At 35.8% G+C, this 23,656-nt stretch overlaps 1 protein-coding gene across 1 annotated transcript in view; it reads left to right on the top strand.

Annotated features, from left to right (window-relative positions):
- KLHL14 (kelch like family member 14) overlaps nt 1-20,631 on the top strand; it is a 120,938-nt gene extending 100,307 nt beyond the window's left edge. The window contains exons 6-9 of the mRNA XM_049770211.1: nt 11,109-11,299; nt 11,385-11,543; nt 15,072-15,229; nt 18,631-20,631. Coding sequence (XP_049626168.1) covers nt 11,109-11,299; nt 11,385-11,543; nt 15,072-15,229; nt 18,631-18,771 — 649 coding nt within the window. The 3' untranslated portion in view covers nt 18,772-20,631. The remainder of the gene's footprint in view (nt 1-11,108; nt 11,300-11,384; nt 11,544-15,071; nt 15,230-18,630) is intronic.
- Nucleotides 20,632-23,656: the final 3,025 nt, after the last annotated feature.

Below are 23,656 nucleotides of genomic sequence, written 5' to 3'. Positions count from 1 at the left end.
CCCCACTGAGTTCTTCCCGAACTGCTAGAACTGCCCAGAGCTAGGTAAAGCCATTAACAGCCCTGGCTATGGCCCCCAAAATATTTTTTTAAAAAGAGTAAGTGTTCTAAGTTAATCAGTATCCTGACAACTTTCAGTCCTATCGTATACCATGTAACAGAAAAATTTATTATATTCTCTAAGTGCATCTTCTTTTCCTTTTTTTGGGAGATTATTTCTTGGTTGCTCTTATTGTCACTGCATTACTTTACCCATTAATCATCATCATTTTTAATAAATTTTTATTAAATAAAAAATAGTGCACTTGAAATTTCAGCATTTCATCACTAGGGGCCCCATTGCCTGGGACTGTACGCCATGATAATTAACCTTCATGCCTTGAGTTTGGGAGGCATAACTCATGTCGCGGTCAATTATCTCACTGTAGAGCCCCTAAGGATGAGAAGTATTGCTGCAAAACCTAATTAGTAATTTTTTTAAATGTGTATTGTTTACTTGATATTCTGTAATGACTTCCTCTGAGGCACTATGGCCTATCATGGCAGGGTCCTACTTAGACAATTTTTAGCAGCTCATTGACCTGATAAAAGGGCCTGCCATGGTCTGTTGGCACCCGGCAGCCACCGTTGACAGGATGGACTGTTTAACGTTTCTTTCTAAGTCATTATGGTATATCATGTCAGGTCCCTAGTAAAAGAAGTTTTTTTTTAGATATGGAACAATCAACTCGATAGACCAAGTAAAGAGCTCCTTACAGAGCTGAATGGGAAAAGGCAGCTCTCACAAATGCCCAGTCAATCTTCTAGCTCCATATCTCCTATGGGTTGGTTGACCCAGGCAGCAATCCATAACTTAAATGAATTTTTCTGTCATTGCCAAGTTTCCATTCAAAATAACAAGTATGTTCAGTTACTAGCTTGGTTTAATTGGTGATTAAGCAGGAAAGGGAGAAAAAAAAAACCACTAAAATATAGGATACTATTCAGGTCAGAAAACACAAATTTCTTGAAATATTTAGTTTTGTATTATATAGATCATGAATCTTTTCCTTTAGCTTTTATAAAACTGCAGAGAATATTATTATTGTGTTTGGAAGTTAGAAAACTGGTTGTTGAGTGCAGTTAGAGAAATAACTACATTGAGAACTATCATAACAATGTGAATGAATGAGGGAAGTAGAAAGCCTATCTAGAGTACAGGCAGGGGTGGGGTGGGGAGGAGGAAGATTTGGGACATTGGTGATGGGAATGTTGCACCGGTGAAGGGGCGTGTTCTTTACATGACTGAAACCCAACCACAATCATTTTTGTAATCAAGGTGTTTAAATAAAGATATTAATTAAAAACCTGGTTGAGATTAAAAGATATACCTTGTTAACCACTTCTAGGATACCCCAGCCTTAAAGAACTGACTGCTCAGTTTCCTGTATTATTTTAGCGATCAGAGATCCGGAAAAAATATAACAGAAATACAGATTTCCTTCTCCTTTTATGTCTCTAGGCTTATTCAACCTTGAGCCAGCTCATGAACTGCGTGCCTTCTCCGTATGAGTTTATGGAACAACTAGTTATACGAAAATATAAATTTTAATGCAATGCTAATGATGTGTTTTGGTATCAGCTTTACAATTTGATTCTTCAGCTAGGATAGGGTGAAAATTTAAAAATAAATCTATGGAAATGCTTTGAGTGGCACTTTTTTTAAAAAAGAATAGACACTTTAGGTAATTGGTATGGAAATTTTACCACCATTATCCCTAGATATCAGAGAAGGGGGAACAAAAAGGCAGTCTGGAGAACAACAAAGTTGATGTTTCACAGAGTAAGTGAGCTCCTTAAAGCAAATACGTTAGTAGTGTGTACAAATTTAAAATTTTTTTTTGTTTCTAGCAACCTTACAAGAAGAGAAAAAAAAACATTGTGTTTGAAAACTGTTATTTCAACCTAATGATGAAAATCAAAAATTCAATTTTTAAGGCTGTGGTCATTGAATCATATTTTAGGATATAAACTGAGTGCCAAAAGGGTCAAAAAGGACTTTTAAAGATCTATGTGCATAGTGCAATGAGACCTTGCACCCTGAACATTGATATAATGACCTGGCACAGGCCTCAGAAGAATGGGCATCCTCCATTCACCCCTGAACCAGGGAAGTTATCTATGAAACATCCAAGGTTTTTTATAACAACACCTGGAAGCAATCCTCTACCAGGGAAGACCCTACCACTGCTCTGACATCCACCTGCTCAAAAGAGACTTCCCTTAACACTAAGAAGACTTGATAACAACAAAGACATGCTTACAGGAAGGGTTCTCTGCATTGCCCTTTAATTGTGAGGTAAAAGGAGAGGACGCTCTGCACCATCCTGACTGCAATGTAGGATATGCAGATTCCAGGATCTTTAATACAGAAACATGATACCAACAACAGAGACTGTGTGAAAAATAAAAGTATTGGCACTACAATGACCTGGATTGGACAACCTAGAGTTGTCTGGAGCCTAGAGTTGGTCTTATGCCAGGAAACCTCAGGGGTTGGGTCTCCTTGTATTTAGGGCAAGGCTTTTCCTTTCCGTGTCCTTCATTATATGGTGAGCCTATGCAAACAATAATTGCCACTCTCACACCATTTTTACTGTGCTCCTTTGACTCTAATCCTTAAGAAAAACAACCCACTTAAACTTTTGAGGTTAACTTAAACTAATATGCATGTGCATGGAAATGTAAAAAAAGTACTTTGCCTTCAATGTTTAAGGAGTTACATGAGTTTTATGGCTTTAGATTTCTTTGTGTGCTGCTAAGAAATATTATGTACTACAATCTGGGGACTTGAGGGACAAAGTAATTATACATGGGTTCTGTTTTTATTTTTCTTAATATTCCTTGACTGAAAGTTCAAAGTTAAGATATTAGCAAGGGAACTTCTTCTGAGAATTCTGTTTATGGGTGATTGTCCTTCCACTGTAACTTTACCTTGTCCTCTTTCTTTGCATCTTTGTTCTCATAATTTAAAATAAAAATTAATAAAAAAAAAGATCTATGTGCTATGCAGGTTCAAAGCATGTTTGCAATTCTATTTGGTCTTTTAAAATGTATCTTAAGGGGCTGGAGTAATAGCACAGCAGTAAAGATTTGTTTTGCATGAAGCCGATCCTGAACGGACCCTGGTTCGTTCCCTGGCATCCCATGTGGTCCCCCACAAGGCTGCCAGGAGCGATTTCTGAGTACAGAGCCAGGAGTAACCCTCAGACACCACCGCTGGGTATGGCCCAAAAACAAAGCAAAATAAAAACAAAAAATGCATCTTAAGAGGTCAAGGCAATAGTAGAGTGGATAAGGGTGCTTGCCTTGTAGGCTGATGACCTGGGTTCTACCCAAGTATCTCATATGGTCCCCCAAGCCCTCCAGGAGTGATCCCCAAGTGCAGAGCTGGAGTAAGCCTTGAGGTTAGCTGGATGTAACCCCCAAACCTAAGAAACAAACAAAAAACAAAATAAACAAATAGAATTATCTTAAAATATTGAATTTGGGGGCAGAAGAGAAGTAGGAACTAAAGAAAGAAGAAATAAATGAGCCCTTTGAAAGATAAAAGATGCAATCTCGGGGCCGGGTAGGTGGCGCTGGAGGTAAGGTGTCTGCCTTGCAAGCGCTAGCCAAGGAAGGACCGCGGTTCGATCCCCCGGCGTCCCATATGGTCCCCCCAAGCCAGGGGCGATTTCTGAGCATGTAGCCAGGAGTAACCCCTGAGCGTCAAACAGGTGTGGCCCAAAAACAAAAACAAAAACAAAAACAAAAAAACAAAAAAAAACAAGATGCAATCTCATTAAAATATCAATAACCTTTAGTTTGTTTTTGGTTTTTTGGGGGTTTTTTTGTTTTGTTTTTGGGGCCACACCCGTTTGATGCTCAGGGTTACTCCTGGCTAAGTGCTCAGAAATTGCCCCTGGCTTGGGGGGACCATATGAGATGCCTGGGGATCGAACCATGGTCCTTCCTTGGTTAGCACTTGCAAGGCAGACACCTTACCTCTAGCGCCACCTCTCCGGCCCCAACCTTTAGTTTTGTCATAGATAGATAGATAGATAGATAGATAGATAGATAGATAGATAGATAGATAGATAGATAGATAGATAGATAGATAGATAGAGAGAGAGAGAGAGAGAGAGATATAGATAGATAGATAGATAGATAGATAGATAGATAGATAGATAGATAGATAGATAGATAGATAGATAGATAGATAGATAGATAGATGATAGATAGATAGATAGATAGATAGATAGATAGATAATAAAATGGCTTAAGTCAGGTGTGTTTTTCATGTGTAAATGAGGAGTGAAGGTTTCCAAGAGAGAGGCTTATACAAATTTAGCCTTGAGCACACGTTCACAGTTCCAACAGCAATACTAAGTGTTTCTATGATGTATTTCCAGGAACTTCCACTTTAGGCATGTATGGCAGTAACTCAGACTAGTCATCTTTGCTACTGGAATTTCTACATAAAGGTTTTTTTAGTCCGAAAGTAAAATTTACTGTTTTCCCCCTATTTAAATTCTAACAGTGACACTGTGTGGATAAAGTTAGGAGTACACAAGGAACATCAAATTGGGAACTTATTAGCTGAGAAAAGAGAAAGTTTTGACAGGTGGACTCAGGGCCACAATAAAGAAGGAATCAACAATTTAATATATTGGAAAATTCTTCAAGAACCTTGATATTAAGACTAGATAAGAGACAGGAATTCACAAAAAGGAGAGCTTTTACTTTTCCTCACTTTCTAAACTTTGAATTAAAATAATGTCATACTTTCATCTATCAAGCTCTAAGCTTGATAAGCTTGATAAGCTCTATTTAGACTCATTTTTAGGCATAAAAAAACTACCCATCTTAGAACTCACAAAATACAAATTGTTTGAATGTGTAATGACCCATTTATGACATCGGTTGATTATTTCAAAGGCTCCCAGTCATCTCATAGGATTATATGGAATAGGGGTGTTGAACTACCCTTGTGTCAAAAACATAACTGTCTTACTTTAATAAGGATTTTTGTAGACATATTTCAGCCTTTTCAATTTGTCAACTTCTTAAATTCTCAACGTGTTAACAAAAAGTTTGCAGCCCTAATAAAATAACCTGTTTTATCATAGTCAATGAGTCATTGAAATTTGGTTATGGAAATGAAAGGAAGCAAATAATCAATGCTTATGTACTTACTTTTTTATTAATAATTTTTATTTTGACCAAAGTGGATTACAAATCATTCACAGTAGTATTTTAGGTACATAGTGACTTTGAATCAGGGACATTCCCACCACTGATGTTATCCTCCCTCCATCCCTGTTCCCAGCATGCATCCCATATTCCCCCTCCTTTGCCCCCCAGGCTGCTAGTATAAGTGGTCCCTTCTGTGTCTAGCTTGTTGTAGATTGGGGGTTTTTTGCATTTGTTTTTAAAATGAATTTTATATTTAGATGAGATTTACCTTATACCATAAAACCCCAGATTTCATAAGTTAGCAAAATTTTAGCAATTTAATTAAAAATCTCCCCAAAATCTTTATTCAAACACATCTCCAGAAATACAAACACCCATATGTAGCATTTTACTCATACTTTATTATAACTTCAGAATTTAATAAACTTCTTGGAAGTCATGGACTCATGACTTCTATTTTATAAAGTCTATTTTTATAATTATCTTTATTTAAACACCAGGATTACAAATATGATTATAGTTGTATGTTTACAGTCATGTAAAGAACACCCCCCTTCACCAGTACAACATTCCCACCACCAATTTCCCAAATCTCCCTCCTCCCCACCCCCACACCTGTACTCGAGACAGGCTTTCTACTTCCCTCATTCATTCACATTGTTATGATTGTTTTCAGTGTAGTCATCTCTCCAACTGCACTCATCACTCTATGTGATGAGCTTCATGTCATAAGCTGCACCTACCAGCCTTCATCTCTCTTGTCTCTGAGATACTGTTAAAAATGTCTTTCATTTTTCTTAAAGCCCATAGATGAGTGAAACCATTCTGTGTGGCATTTTAATTGGTTATTTTTCAAGTCTGTTCTTTTCTCTAATATTGATATTCTTCATTATCCTTCAGAATTTTTTCAGAGTTTACTTCTTTCAAAAGCATCAAGACAGGATATTTAAAGAGAAGCATAGCCAATGTATTTCCTTAAAATGGTGATCAAAATAATGGTTGTAGATCTATTAAATTTTGTATCATCTAATCAAATTTATATATACATATATATGTATATATATATAGTCAAAGGAAGTTAATGTATCTTAAAGAGTAATATATCTTTTGCCAGAAATCAAACTCTAGAGGGCCACCTGCAAGGCAAGCCAATATTCACTGTATTCAAGTACAGTGATGCTTTGTTTTAACTAAGTCTTGACAAAGCTTTGTTTTTTCCATTGATGCTACAGGAATAATATACTTTATAAAAATAGTATTTTAGCTAATACTTAATAGGTACAATTTTTAAAGGTTAGTCTCATTGAATATAAAGACATCTTTATATTTAATATAAAAGATGTGAAAAGTATAAATTTATAAATATAAATGTGTATATAAATTTTATGTAAGACAGCAGATAAATGAATAAAAATTGTAGTATAGATATGTGTGGATGTATGTATTGTTCAGCTCTAGAAAAGAAGGAAAATCCTGCCATTTGTGACAACCTGCATGAAATTAAAGGGCACTATTCTAAGTGAAATAAGTCAAAGAAAGACATATACTAAATGATATACTTATACATGGAATTTTTATCTTAAGAAGTACAACTTAGAATAAAATAATGACTGCTGGTCGTGAAAGATAAGAAAAATAAGAGAAGGTTATTCAAAACACACCAAGTTTTTTGTTATTAAAATAAGTAAGTTTTGCCCAGCGCCTGTAGAAGGTCTTACGACAGTATACTTCAAGGAAAGATACACCCTGTGTCTTTCAAGCCAAGGGAATTTCCTTTCTAATTTTCTCAATGTTTATTGTGCCTATAAAAAAAAAAAAAACTTTCCTTATCTGTCCTCATATTTTTCTTTTTTTTTTCTTCTTTTAATTTTATTTACAGCTTCTACATAAGGACTCCTGCCTTTTTTTTTTTTACAGAACCAAAGAACATGAATCATCTTATTCTGACTCATATTTCTATATCTTCCTACAAATTGAAAAAAGAAATAAAATTAAAAGGAAGTTGATAAGAATCAAGGACTAAAGTAGTCTTAGGAGTATTGAATGGAAATAAAAAATGGTCAGATCTAAATATCCAAACCAAAGTCAACTATAATAGAAGCAAGAGACCCAAACTATAACAAGCAATATACAAAATGGGCCTATTACATAGTAGTTCAGTGGGCTAAGGGTGGAGGTAGGGGATGCATGCTGGGAACTATGGTGGAGGGAGATCCACACTGGTGTTGGAAATGTCCCTAATTCACTGTCACAATGTGCCTGAAATACAACTGTAAAAGACTTGCAATTCACATTGGTCTCAATAAAAAAATTTTTAAATAAATAAACAAATAAATAAGTTCTGGGTAACTAATGCATCACAATGCTATATTTAATAATACTTTTTATAAATCTTAAATTTTTATACATCTTAAATTTTATATATTTATAAATATATATAATTTTTTATATATCTTAAATTGTTCATAGGGGCCAAAGATATAGCACCATGACAGGGCATTTGCCTTGCACGTGGCCGACCTAAGACAGATCTGGGTTCAATTCCCAGCATCCCATATATCCCCCAAGCCTGCCAGAAGTGATTTCTGAGCACCGAGCCAGGAGTTATCCCTGAGCGCCACCAGGTGTGGCCCAAAAAATAACCCCCAAAATATGTTGTACATAGATCGTAAGTATTCTCATAAAAAATAGATGTGTTGTTACTTTATTAGGATTTTTTTCACAAGATATCTATTCAGCAGATATTACATCATATAATTAAAATTTATTACAAATTTATTTGTCAACTATGCCTCAGAAAAGTTGGAAAAATTAAATAAAACTAGGGGCTAGAGAGATAGCACAGCCTCGTTTGCCTTGCAAGCAGCTGATCCAGGGCCTAAGGTGTTTAGTTAGAATCCCAGCATCCCATGTGGTCCCCCAAGCCTGCCAGGAACTATTTCTGAGCAGATAGCCAGGAGTAAACCCTGAACACTGCGGGTGTGGCCCAAAAACAAACAAACAAAAAAAACACTATATATCATTATTAATAACATACACCAACCCTAGGAACTCATAATTAAAAACTTTGAAAATCATGGTGCCTAAATTAAAATGATAAAAGTAAAAAAGAAAACATACCAATTCCATGTGGTAATAAATTATATTAACATTTAAAAAATTTTATTTACTTGCAATTTCAAAAGTTATATGCAAACATCTTTTTTTTTATTTTGGTTTTTGGTTTTGGGGCCACACCCAGTAACGCTCAGGGGTTACTCCTGGCTATGCGCTGGGGGACCATATGGGACGCTGGGGGATCGAACTGCGGTTCATCTTAGGCTAGCGCAGGCAAGGCAACTTACCGCTTGCGCCACCACTCCGGCCCCTTATGCAAACATCTTAGCTGATTTTTGATAAACATTTTGTTTGGTTCCTAAGCATGAACAAATTGCATATACATGTACTTATAGAAATATTTGCAAATATCCCTGCAAGGAACCTACTGTTACTATTCTCATGCTACAGATAAGTAATCTGACAGTAAGAGGAATTAAGAAATGTAACAGAAAACACACCCAATAAGTCATATAGTTGGGCAGTCAGGCTCCACAGAGGTCAATAGGTACTTTGTGAATTCAATTGGAAAAATTTTTGAAAATATTCTAATATTGTTATTGACATGAACCAAAAATATTGGCATCAAATCGCATAAAAACACTAATTTATCTAACAAAATTTATAGCCAATGAGGCTGACATTTAACAATTGTACCTATTCAGTATTTGCTAAAATGCTATTTTTATGAAGTATATTATTCCTGTAGCATGAATGGGAAAAAACAAAGCAGTGTCAAGGACTTGCTTACTGAACCATATTAGGTGTGGCCCCAAAATAACAGCAAAAGATTTCAACTAATCAAACTAATCTCGGGTTTTTTGTTGTTGCTGATAACATTTTTTATTATTTTTTATTAATATCTTTATTAAATACCTTGATTACAAATATGATTGTAGTTGGGTTTCAGTCATGTAAAGAACACCTCCCTTCATGGACGCAACATTCCCAATGTCCCAAATCTCCCTCCTCCCCACCCCACCCCCGCCTGTATTCTAGACAGGCTTTCCACTTCCCTCATTCATTCACATTGTTATGATACCTCTCAGTGTAGTTATTTCTCTAACTGCCCTCACAACCCTTTGCGGTGAGCTTCATGTCGTGGGTTTTATCTTGTTGAAAAATTGTGATCTACAGAGTCCTTCATAGTTGAATTTCAGTTATACAATGAGTCAGGACCCTTCCTACCACCAATGGCACCAGGGTGCATCCTATTCTACCACCCTTTTCCCCAGGGCCTACAAGTGTAGCAGGTCCATTTGAGTTTAGATTGTTAAAGTTTAGGTCTCTTGATTCTATTATCATTGACTTTGACTTAGCTCTGTCCTTATTTATTTCCCCACCAATGCATCTGAGACCACTTGGCCCCTTGCCCCCAGCTTTTCTTTATTTCTTTTTCTTAGTTTTATAGAAAAATGTGGGAATATGTTAACCTCAATTTTTTAAAGTCTTCTTAAAGCTCCCTCGGGTCTTGTATCTTATTATTCATATTTTCCTTTACAATATATTTTGCATCCCCTTTTTCCATGTCTTCTACTGAAGTTCTAATTTACATCCCAATGTGTCATTTCTCCAATATAACCTACATCAGAATTGTCTTCCTGACTCCATTCGTTTAAACACAGCTATTGTCTTTTGCACTTGGGAAGGGGTGGAATATGGACCGGGGAAGTCTACAGTAGGCAGTACTCAGGGCTTACTCCTGCTTTTGTGCTCAGGAATCAATTCAGGAATCAATCAGTGTTTGTAGGACCATCTGGGGTGCCAGGTATCAAATCCAGGTCAGCCAGGTGCAAGACAAGTGCCATACCTGCTATCCTATCATTCTGGCCCCTATATTTTTCTTTGATGATATCAGGGATAATGTAATAAACAATATCTCTTGAAAAAATATATTCTATAGCTATATACAATTTAAGAGCAAAGGCTAGAAAAAATCTTCTAATTTCAATTCTACATTCAGTTCATAGAAGTTTCTCTATTTTCAGGAGTACTGTGGGATTGGGGCAGGGGAGAAGAGAAAATTATAATTAAAGAAAAATTTGATGATGTAGTTCTCTTATAAATTGGGAACAATGACCCTTGAAGGAACATAAAGAAAGTGAATGTCAAGATAATTTATTATTGTTATATTATCTACCTCATTTTTACTTTGACTTCCTGAGCAGTGATATCCCTAAAAAGTACCAAATACTCCAGATATCAATGACTATTTTAACAGTATTTAAAAAAATGTTAAATGGCTGAATTGGGCTGGAGCAAATAAGCAGATATGGAGCTTACCTTGAATGCAGCAGAACTGGACTCAATCTCCTGCACCTCATATGGTCCCTGAGCCCACCATGAATGTTATCTGAGTGCAGAGTCAGGAGTAAGACCTAAGCACTGACAAGTATGGCCAAAAAAATGACTGAAACAAAAACTGGTATGTTTCTCCTCTGCTATTTAGTATAAAAACTGCTAACCAGGGGCAGGAGCAATAGCACAGCAAGGCATTTCCTTGCATGCAGCAGATCTGGAATGGACCTGAGTTTGATCCCCAGAATCCCATATGGTTCCCCAAGACTGCCAGGAGCACAGAGTCAGGGAGTAACTCCTGAGTGCTACCTGGTGTGTTCCAAAAACAAATAAAAAAATTCTAACCACAGTAGGTAAAGCATTTGATCACTCTAGAGAATTTCAGGTCTAGACAGTTATACATATATGTACTCTCCAAGGATGTGGTACCCATTTTGAGGGGACCTTCTTTCCATGATCCCTTTTGTGATTGACGGTGGGTTTGTTTTTTCATTGTAGAAGAGCCAGCTTCTATGCATGTCGGTTGGACAAACATTTATATGTTATTGGCGGAAGGAATGAAACGGGTTACTTGTCCAGCGTGGAGTGCTACAACTTAGAAACAAACGAATGGCGTTATGTGTCCTCTTTGCCTCAGCCTCTAGCTGCTCACGCAGGAGCAGTGCACAACGGGAAGATTTACATTTCAGGCAAGTCATTCCTCCACTTTCTGTTACAAAGTTCAGTATCAAGGCACTTTCTTGACTTGTATGTATGTATATGCTTAATTCACAGGGGGTGTACATAATGGAGAATATGTCCCTTGGCTATATTGCTATGACCCTGTAATGGATGTCTGGGCTCGAAAACAAGATATGAACACAAAACGCGCCATCCACACTTTGGCTGTAATGAATGATCGCTTGTATGCAATTGGAGGAAATCATTTGAAAGGTCTTTTTTTTTTTTAATCACAATTGCATTTGCATCTCATGTTCCTTGCTAAGGGGGTTTCTTGTTAGATAATCATAGTTAACCAAGTAAAAAACATGTTGACCAAATAAAATCTACTCTGTGTAAATTAGCAGTACCCTTGGGCAAGCATTTATTTTGGCTCCTTTTGCAGATAGGATTATTCTTAAGTTATCACACACATTAAAGAAATGAATAATGATGTCTGCAGAAAATAAAAACTGAGAACATTAATAACTGAAAATTTCTTATCACCAATGTTACAGTAATGTATTTTTTCCAGAAAAGTGTCTTGTAGAAATCATAAAGAACTTATGTATAAAGTCCTCATACTTCATTAAAAATACATAATTTTCTTAAAGAAATTACATAGAGATTTCGGAGCGATAGCACAGCTGTAGGGAAATTGCCTTTCACACAGCTGACCCACGACCAACCTTGATTCTATCCCTGGCATCCCATATGGTCCCCCAAGCCAGGACCTATTTCTGAGCACATAGCCAAGATTAACCCCTGAGTGTCACCAGGTGTGGCCTAAAAACCAAAAAAAAAAAAAAAAAGAATCTAAATATTGAATGACTCCTTTAATGAATTTAATAGCATGCTTCCTATTTACTTTCTTAATGAGATAACATATTTAAAGCATAGAATATAGAAAATCATACTTTGGCTCCTTTATACATTTACATATATGAATGCATCTTTTTCCATACATGTGTATAATATTAAACTTAACAGGAAAGCTCAGACACTGAGCATTTTGGTGAACTATTTTAGATCTAGTTAAGCTCTAAAATCTTTTTCAGCTCTGATCTTCCAAGATATTTTTTATATATGGTCATTGGATTAAGGTTTATCTGTCATCTCAATAATATACCCGTCATTGAAAACAGGTCAACAGGATTAAGATGATATCTCAAAGGCATCAAATGTCCCCCTCAAACATCCCAGATGTAGCCCTAGTGGTCCCATAGCACTGCTGGGATGGTCCTGGTAGCTGCCACACTGTGGGACCTGACAACACCGTATCACTGGGACGAACAGTGAACCATCAGGCTCTCACAGCCAGGCTGGTTAAAGCTGGGAAAAAGCTCCGAAATTCTGAGCATTTCTGGGGAACCTCCACTCAAATCATAAATTAAATCCCACACTTTTGTGTTTTCCTAACATATTTACAAATAAATGTAAAAAGTTTGTTTGAGCAACACATTTTTGCACATGGTTATTACTTACGTAAATGTTTTCAAGTTCATATGCAATTGAAAATATCAATATTTTAGTCTACCTTGTGCTGCTTATCTTAGTGCTTTTGCCATGCATTTTCTGCTACATTTCTTTTTTGTATTTGTTTTTTGTTTTCTGTTTTTTGTTTTAGTTCATTTGCATTTTGTGGCAGATCTGATTGTGCTCAGGACCTAACCCTGGTGTGAGGCTTAGGAGTTGCTACCAGCAGTTCTCAAGGGACTGTGTGCTTAGGCAACGGTGAAATATTAGAGATTGAACTTGGGCCTTTCACATGCATGTGCCTTGAACAATATGCCTAATTTCTACATTTCACTTTTTATCATTCTCTTGTCTACTGTTGCATCTTCATTTCAATTCATATTTTATTCCTGTATGTCAATATATTTTATATTAAGACATGATTTCTACTAAAATTTTTGGCACAGAATCACCTAAGTATTTTAGGAACTTTAATATTTAAGTCCACACACTTGTACAGAAAGATTTGGATAATGACTATTTAAATGAGATTGCAGATGGAAGCATCATGGTTTAGGGTAAATCCAAAACACACAGAGTTGTGGAATTTTACTCAGATACTTAACCTTTGGGGCTGGATCGATGTACAGTGGATAATACACTTGCCTTGCATGTGAGCAAACCAGGCTCAATCCCCAGCACTCTATCTCTTCCCTATCTGTATGACAAGAATACTTCTTGTGTACAGAGCCAGAAATTACCCCTGAACATCACCGGGCATAGCCTCTCCCCCCGCAAAAAAAAAAAAGAAGATATTTAATTTCTTCGAATAAAATAAATAGTACAGCAGGTAAGGTAATTAGTTGCCTTGCAGGCTGTTAACCTGGTTCAATCCTCAATACCACATCCTTTTTTTTTTTTTTTTTTTTTTTTTTTTTTTTTTTTTGGTTTTTGGGCCACACCCTGTGACGCTCAGGGGTTACTCCTGGCTATGCGCTCAGAAGTTGCTCCTGGCTTGGGGGACCATATGGGACACCGGGGGATCGAACCGCGGTCCGTCCTAGGTTAGCGCAGGCAAGGCAGGCACCTTACCTCCAGCGCCACAGCCCGGCCCCAATACCACATCCTTATAAATTACCACTAGAAATTCAGGGCCAATGATTTGGCTAATTCCTCATAATATGATATGAGTTTTGAAATTGTCCAAAATTTTACATAAAATAAAATGATCATCTGCATTTTTATAGTAAAGAAAGGAACATATCTCAGAACTGCAATAAGCATATTGCTCCTTTGTTCCTAAATCCATGTGATTTATTTTATGTAAGAAGTTAATGGCCCCAAATAATCTGTCTACCTCTTCAAAAATAAAAAGAAATCCACTTTTGTTCTATCTTCTAAATTACTTTGGAGAGTCCAGTATGTTGGTTAATTTAGTAAGTGCATTGCAACCTTCAGCTAGCACATATCTCTAGCTATTTAATTAGGGGGGAAATCATTAAAGATTTGGTCAACTCAGTGACCATGAAGCTCCCAGTGGGAATTTTGACTCCCTAAAATAAAGGCAAGGCTCTAATAGAATATAGGAACCTAGATTGTTCTCTGTGACATAGTTTTGCCTGAACCACTAGGAAATTTTATTAGAAGGAAAGCAGGAGTTCTTCCTTCCAATGGAAGTTAGCTCCCAGAACTAGACTTTGAATATTAGATACTAGAAACCACTCACAACATCTTAACTATTTACATGCTTTAAGAAAAATATAAGAAGATGCTAACTATATTTTTAAAAGCTGGGTTCAAATTTCAACCTGTCTACTTACAGCTATTACTCAAGTCATTCATTCTCTCTGTCCCTTAGTTTCCTCATTGATAAAATTAATAAACTGTTATCAATAGGGTAATTGAAAGGGATTAAGTGCATGCATTTATTTAAAGCATATAAAAATAACTATCTTATTTTAAACACTTTATAAAATCTGTGTTAGTTATTATTTTAAATCTTTTAATGATTTTAAAAGCTATTTTCAATATATATTTCATATAATACTTTCATATAATCAGTCTTCACCAAATCATTGAATTAGACATTCTTGCTTTGAATTAATCCAAAATGTCTAGTTTGTTTAGATGGCTGGTTTTATGGAAGTTTTTTCTGACCTGTCACCCAATTTCACAGATAAATTTAATTCTATGCATCTCCAAAGACCATTGTCATTCTAGCTCAGAACATTTTTAATAAAAGAAATTCTGTGCCTTAAATTGCGGCCTGAGACTATATTTTTATGATTTTATTTTGTTATCAATTAGGTTTCTCCCACCTTGATGTAATGCTTGTAGAGTGCTATGACCCAAAAGGTGACCAGTGGAACATTCTTCAGACTCCCATTTTGGAAGGTCGAAGTGGGCCTGGCTGTGCAGTGCTTGATGACAGCATTTACCTTGTGGGAGGATACAGCTGGAGTATGGTATGTATCCACTTTGACCTCTTCTCCTTTTGGCTTGGGCTTGCTTTTTGGTGTATCTACAAATGCATTACCACCCACACATGTACCTTGTTAAAAGAGCTATGTCTATACCCAAAAAGTAAGATACTTTAAGTAGTAAAAAAGTGTTTGCTTTAGAACTGTTTTCTATCTAGTCAGCTGTATCATAAAGTTCAATAGAATTCTGATTTTCAAAAAAAAAAAAAAAAGAATTCTGATTTTCTTATCGCCTATGCTCTTATGGTTTTGAATTTCCAACTAAGATTCAATTAAAGTGGTTTTCTAAATTTGTGTTAAAATTATTTGAAGTACCTGAAAAGTTTCTTAATTAAAACTGAAATTAAATTAATAAATTTAATGAACTAAACAGGAAATGAATTCTTCAATATACTGAAGTTATACTTGGAATATATAATTTGTCGATACTAGAAGCCAGAACCATAACACAATGGGTAGGGTGCTTGCCTTGCACATGGACACCTGGGTTTCATCCATTGCACCATATGTGTTCCCCCAAGTCCACCAAGAGTGATCCCTTAGTCAGAACCAGGAGAAAGCCATGAAAATCACGAGATGTATCTCAATAAAATTAATTGCTATTACTACTCATTTATCTCTTTATAAATATAGTTTCAAAATATATACATAACATACTCATAAATTAAGAACAAATGGAATTTCTTGAACTAATCACTCAGCTTCAAATTCCATCAACATTTTGACATTGTTATCTTCCCTCCTTTTTAAAAGTTTTGACCTGTTATTTGAAGCGCACTCTAGAAGTCATGTTATTATACTTTAAATGCTTCAGTTTCTATCTTAAAAATAATTTACTAAGGCCAGAGCAATAGTACAGTGGTCAGGGTGCTTGTCTTGCATGCAGCTGACCCAAGTTTAATCCCCAGAAGCCTATATGGTCACCTGAGCTCACTAGATGCAAGTCCCTAAGCAGAGAGGCAGGAATAAGCACTGAGTATTGCCAGGTGTTGCCCAAAAATAAAATAATAAAAGTATTTTAAATAAAAATAATCACTTTTAAAGATAAGTTATATAAACTTATATATACACTACATCATGATGCTCTATCAAATTAGCAATAATTTCTTTATGTCCAATCCATGTCTAAATGTTCTAAATTTTCTAAATTTTTCTAAATTTCTTAGTTAAAAAATACTTTCTTCAAATTGATATGTTCAAATCAGAAAATCAATAAGGCTAACTTGTTATTGGTTATTATATTGTTGGACATGGGTTCAAGAGAGAGCAGTTGGTAAGGTCAGACAAAGACATAAGAATGCCAAATGCAGAGGCAGCTATTTGCTTAGCTAGCTCAGGGTCCAAGACTTCCACCTGAGAGCAGGCTTCCAGACAAGGACCCCGAGTCACTATTCCACTCAGATTATAGAGATGTTCAGTGTCAATCTAAACCCACCCAGTTACTTTCCTATTGGCACCTGTTACATTTCAAAGAATACATTTTCAATTTCATTGGGTCCCACTTAATGTCAAAATTCAGACAGCCTGATTCCATAGTAACAAACATTGATGTCAGTGTCACCTTTTATCTATAGCTCCCATCTTACACCCACATAGGATGTCTTGGCCACCTGGTCCAGACTGATGGTCTCCCTTCGTCTCCAACTCCTAACTGAAACACTTTAACCAGTTTAATGGAAAGCAAAAATCTCAGGGTCCCACCATATCTTTTGCAATGTGTACAAGTTATTCTATTCATATCCTGTTCCATGTTATTGACTTATTGGTAAGAAGGTCAAATTAGCTTATAGAATGTCCAACATTTTAAAATTAGCTAATAAATTTTTTGTGGTATTAAATATAGCCTTCTATAGATAGGAAACGAAACTGAGGTGGAGACTAAGGAAAGAGGGGGGTAAATGGTGGTAACAGGAAGAGGAGGTAGGGGCCTCTGACTCAGTGTAGAGCTATAGTGGATCTGTATATCTGAACCAGAGTCAACAACACTGAAAGCATGACATCCAACCTACAACAACCAAACTTAAAGCATGCCTTTTAAGGAGGCAGGCTGAAGAGTTGGAGAGAAATATTGATAGTGGAGGAAAATGGGGGACATTTGAGGCAGGAAAGTTGTGCTGGTAAAGGAGGGGTGTACATTTTATGACTGAAACCCAACTATGAACATGTTTGTAACTACAGTGCTTAAAGAACTTAGGGGTGAAATGGTGAGAAAAAGTAGACACTGATGATGGTATTGATACTGAAATTCTACTATGAATAACTTTGTAACTTACAATGCCTTAATAAAAATATTTAAACAATAATAATAAATACAATAAACCATGCATCCTTATTTCTTAGAAACTGAAATTTATTTTATTTTTGGCAAGAACACCTGGAAAATTGTACTTCAAATTACAAACAAAATTAAGAGACACATAAATCTAATGGTTTGCAATAATCACTTGTTTATTTGTTTGTTTACTTTTTAAATAACCACTGTTTATGCAATTTTCAAAGTATATACATTGGTTTTCAAAGGCATACTTGGGATAGAACACAGAAGTACAGCATTTGCCATGCATATGTGAGGGTCTGGGTTTAACCCTGGTACTGAAGTAAAAATTTAACTTGGGATTTTTTTTGCATCAGAAAGCACTGCTATATAATGTTTTGGAGGAGCTTTTAAAATTATTAGTTATATGGATGCAAATCTATTCTTATATATTTGGATCTGAGATTGCATGAATAAATATGTTTGGAATGATATCTGGAGTTCAATTTCAGAAAAATGTTTGCCTATGTTAAAAACAAAGCTATTTTGGCTTGAGATGGGAAACATTCTAGAAGCACTAGCTTCAGAGGCTAACTGAAAAAATTCCAGAGGATTAATCATTTTCTAATGTGGTCTCAAAAATAAATGAAGTATGTGACAAAATTGGCAAGTATTTTATACCAATTTGTTTTAAATTGTGTTTTAATCCCAACGCCTATACTTTACAATAGTAAAATGAAAATGGAATAGTGAGGGAACAGTCTAAACTGCAATTGACTTCAGAAATTTGAATACTTAAGATAAATTTTTCTTTTCTTTTAATTTGAAAATTAATTTCCAATTTTTGGTCAATTTTAAAAAAACTTGGATCACAAATGATATTCTAGGTGCTTGACTTTGAGTACACACACACACACACACACACACACACACACACACACACAGCAATTTTGACATTTTTGTCAGTGTTTAACTTTCCCTCAGAATAAAACCATTTTATGTGGTTCATGTAGAATTTTTTAGCAGGAGCAGAAAATCAGTATTTTTTTACAATGAAAATGTGATAAGTATTATTACCCATTTGCGTCTATGCATTTCCTTTTTTAAAATGTTTCCTGCTATGCCATTACAGGGAGCCTACAAGTCATCTACAATATGCTATTGTCCCGAAAAAGGCACCTGGACAGAACTCGAAGGAGAAGTGGCAGAACCACTGGCAGGTCCAGCCTGTGCAACTGTCATCCTGCCTGCCTGTGTACCTTATAACAAATAACACCAGGAAGTCCTGGAATGAACAGTATCACATTCTAGGAGTGCCAGGTGACGTCACTATTATGCTTGGATCAATGCATTCTAATGGTACAACTGCCGAAACCCACCCTTGGTTTCACATGATTTACGAATAACTACAAAAGAAAAAGACCTATTCTTGAACAAATATGTCTGAAATGCACATCCCACCAAACTTCCTGTGGTGACAGTCTCTTCCATTTCAGACTGGTTTTAACTTGTCCCACCTTTACAAAAACTCATGTGGATCTTAACTTTGGAAATGAGAGAGATAAAATACAGAAGAGTGCCCCCAGAGAGACCTAAGATCAGTATTGTGCGTAGTCTACCTGCATGTGATCAATGTTAAAATTTTGGGGATATTGTGTTCACGGATGATTCAAAATTGGACCACTAAAATACCTGTAACTGCATTACAAAAATTTCCCCTTGATACAATCATCCTCATCTGTGGCTACTTCACAGACTCCATAGGCGACACAATTATAGAAAATCATTTCAGATTAATGAGGAGAATTTTATTTCTATAATTTCTGCTCTTAACAAAATCTAATGGAACAAGAGAAGAGAAAGATATTGTGTTTTATAGCAATTGCTTTCTTCCCTGTAGATTCTAGGCTAACCAGAGTCATAATTTTTGTTCCTAAATTTTATATAAAAAGGAAAAATATGTAATATGCTATTATTTAACAGTCAAAGGCTTGTGATTTCTCTTTTTTCTTACAACACATCTCTTATTTATTTCAAATAATAGGACTGAGAAAATCAGCTCTACGATTTTATATATATATATCAGACTCAAACTTAACCCATAATGTAACCTGGGAGATTTCTTTCAAGCATCCAAAGACAGATAAAGAGAAGAATTTCTTTTAAGAACTATGCTAGATGTCTCTCTGTCCCTAAAACATACAACTTAAAGTTCCAAAAATAAGTTTCACTATATCAACAACCCTAAATTTGACTCTAGAATAGCACAAGATTTACCCTCATCATTTCCCTCATCATATTTGTTTGCAATCACCAGAGATGCCTGAGCTCAGTGAAGTGAGCAATTGCTGGTTGTCTTCAGGAGCATGAAGAGTTTAAGAACAGAGGTTAGGAAAGCATGAGATTGTCTCAGTGTGGTTAATCAAAGACTAAAACTGCCAGGAACATGAAGTTGGTTTTATTTGAATTCTTTAGAGATGAAATAACAGCGATTAGAGAAAATAAAACCCCAAAATATTTCATTGTTGTATCCCTCAACAAATGTGTTAACAACAACATGGGAAAGTACAAATTTTAAAAATGCCTTGGTGATTAGCTTTCACTGTGGAGCATATATGATGGAGGGGTGTACTGGATTCTAATGCGTTTCTACAGTAAAGTGCAATCTTTGTTGTTTTGTATTTATTTGTATGTTCAGATCCAAAGGATCCATTGTAAAATATATATAAATATATATATCCAGTGCAATCAACTTTCATTTCTTTTTCCTTGAAAACATAAGAATATATAGAAAGAAAAGTTACAGTACATGCTGACATCTTGAAGAAAGAGAACAAGTTCTGCTTCAGGATTTTTTTATCATCAACTGTCATCATTTCTTCTGAAAGTCAGTTTATACAAGGAATTTTGCTTTTCTTATATTTTTTCATTTATTTTTTATTTCTAGCTAAAATAAATAAAAGCATTTATGAGAACTATAAGTAAAGCTTTCTGTACTTCAGAAAGACACAACTATTACAAAGTGAAAAGTGAATACAAAAGTCACAGAGAATGTAAATTTTGTACAGTATTAGAATGTATAAATGAAGTTTGCTTGAAGGGGAAAACTTTAAATAAAAACTTTATGTACTAATTCAACTGTCTCTCATATACTTGTAAATAGTGGGTATAAATGTTGACATTGACACAAAGGTTTGTATATGTAGCTGCCTAAATACTTTCATTATGCATAATTATATACTTCATAAATCTATTTTGCTTTCTGGCAATATATAATTGCATACAATATGAAAATGTTAAAAATTATTAATGCTTCCTAAAAAGTATTGTGAGTTGAAAATCATTCAATCCAATATTTTTGTAGAAGAGTTACCATAAGCAGGGCCGGGCGGTGGCGCTAAAGGTAAGGTGCCTGCCTTGCCTGCGCTAACCTTGGACGGACCGCGGTTGGAGGTTCGATCCCCCGGTGTCCCATATGGTCCCCCAAGCCAGGAGCAACTTCTGAGCACATAGCCAGGAGTAACCCCTGAGCGTTACCGGGTGTGGCCCAAAAACCAAAAAAAAAAAAAAAAAAAGAAGAGTTACCATAAGTTATAACTACCCAAGATCTCCCACTTTCTCTCCCTCTCTCTTTCTCTCTTTTGGGGCCACTCTCGGCAGTGCTCGGGGAGTGCTCTACACTCAGGAATCGCTGTTGGTGGTCTTGGGGGAACCATAAAAGATATCAGACATAAAACCCAGATAGCTATGTGCAAGGCACAGCCTTACCTACCTATCCAAGATTTCTTAACTACATATAGAAAGGAAGAAAATAATAGAAGCGTTATATGTATTAGTACTTCATAGTGTCTAAAGAATACATTAATTATTTATTTAAGTAAATCAAATATCTAGGCGAGGTATTTAATTTTTTGTCAAAGGATTTTTTTTTTTTTTTTGGTTTTTGGGCCACACCCGGCGGTGCTCAGGGGTTACGCCTGGCTGTCTGCTCAGAAATAGCTCCTGGCAGGCACGGGGGACCATATGGGACACCGGGATTCGAACCAACCACCTTTGGTCTTGGATCGGCTGCTTGCAAGGCAAACGCCGCTGTGCTATCTCTCCGGGCCCAATTTTTTGTCAAAGGATTTTATACAAAATATCAAAATGTACCGTGGGGGAGGACAGTAAGTTTGTAGTTGAAAGTAATAGTTGTGCAACTATTGTGCAACAAGTTAAGAGCCTTTAAGTTAGGAAGACTTTATTGTTTCTCAGCCAAATATCCCATTACTGATTATCTTATTCATTATATAAAGGATTATTTCTCTAGCATTCTACAAAAGCAAAGGCAATGAGACTTCTGTCTTTTTTCCTGGAACTTTACCTCTTCAAGCTAGGGTGGACAGTAGACTAGCAAAAAGTCCTCTCTACAGGATGACCTACCTCTGTTACTGTCTTTACCTGAGCAAATAGTGTTTCTTTTTCATAGCTTCTTATCTGAATCCTTAAAAGTCCTAATGCTGACCAGGTATCATGAGTAACTAAATAAACTTACTTTTCTTTTATTCTAAAGCAAAGAACCACCCACTTTAAGTTCACAAATAGAATGAAAATGACTAAAACTAAAATAGCAAAGGGGAAAAAAAAGACAATACAGTTAGTAAGTTCATGTCTTCCATGAAATCAATTGAGACCTGAGCACAGAGCCAGGAATAAACCCTGAGCACAGCTCAATGTGAGCACAAAACAAAAATAGAATAGCAAATTAGGGACCAGACTATTCAAATTCAGACTATTCAAACTGTATCTGTGAACTTAAAATGACTACCTATAGTTGCTCTCCCCTACTAGATCCAATTTTATATTTCTCATATAAATATAATCCATGTATACCATAAAAATTGCATAACATTGAGCAAATAGTTATCATTATTAGCACTGTAGATGTCAATAATGATTGAACATATTCCCCAAAAATGTATTACTATAAACACCATTGTTCTTATTGGCTTGGTTATACATAAAGGTTTTAAGTGAATAAAAGAAACAAATTCAATGGATTGGTGAAGCATACTAAAGTCAATTAAAACAACTAGTGGGTATTTTTATGAATTAAGTCCCCACAAATAAGGTAGCCAGATGATCATGGTGAATCAAGTCTGATTTTCTAGAAGTATTTGACCAAAAGAATGATGAATATTTTTTCTTGATAGGAAATTAAGTGACAATGAGAATAAGAAAAATATTCAAATACTCAGTATCTTTTTATATAGTTATTATCTATATAATACAATATATATGGAACAAGTATAAGGTAGTTTCTTTTTTAATTAAATCATTTCTTTATTTAAATACTATGATTACAAACATAATTGTAGTTGGGTTTCAGTCATAACAAGAACACCCCCTTCACCCGTGCAACCTTCCCATCACCAATGCCCCCATCTCTAGCCTTCCCCACCCCCGGCCTGTATTCGAGACAGGCTTTCTACATCCCTCACTCACTGACATTGTTATGATAGTTTTTAGTGTACATATTTCTATAACTGCACTCACCACTCTTTGTGGTGAGCTTCATATGTTGAGCTGGTCCTACCAGCCCTCAACTCTGTGAATTATTTCGAAGTCTTCCATTTTTCTTAAAACCCATAGATGAGTGAGACTATTCTGTGTGTCTCTCTCTCCCTCTGAATAATTTCACTCAGCATAATAGATTCCATGTACATCTATGTATAGGAAAATTTCATGACTTCGTCTCTCCTGACAGCTGCATAATATTCCATTGTGTATATGTACCACAGTTTCTTTAGCTACTCATCTGTTGAAGGGCATCTTGGTTGTTTCTAGTTTCTGGCTTTTGTAAAAAGTGCTGCAATGAATATAGGTGTGAGGAAGGGGTTTTTCTATTGTATTTTTTGTGTTCCTAGGGTATATCCCTAGGAGTGGTATAGCTGGATCAAATGGGAGCTAAATTTCCAGTTTTTTGAGGAATATCCGTATTGTTTTCCATAAGGGCTAGTCTAGATGGCATTCCCACCAGCAGTGAATGAGAGTTCCTTTCTCTCCACACCCCCCGCCAGCACTGATTCTTCTTGTTCTTTGTGATGTGTGCCAGTCTCTGTGGTGTGAGATAATACCTCACTGTTGTTTTGATTTGCATCTCCTTGATTAGTGATGTG

Source organism: Suncus etruscus, chromosome 3, assembly GCF_024139225.1.
Source record: "Suncus etruscus isolate mSunEtr1 chromosome 3, mSunEtr1.pri.cur, whole genome shotgun sequence".
NCBI lineage: Eukaryota > Metazoa > Chordata > Mammalia > Eulipotyphla > Soricidae > Suncus > Suncus etruscus.
The sequence above is the reverse complement of the archived record's forward strand: the minus strand, read 5'-3'. Positions and strand labels throughout refer to the sequence as shown.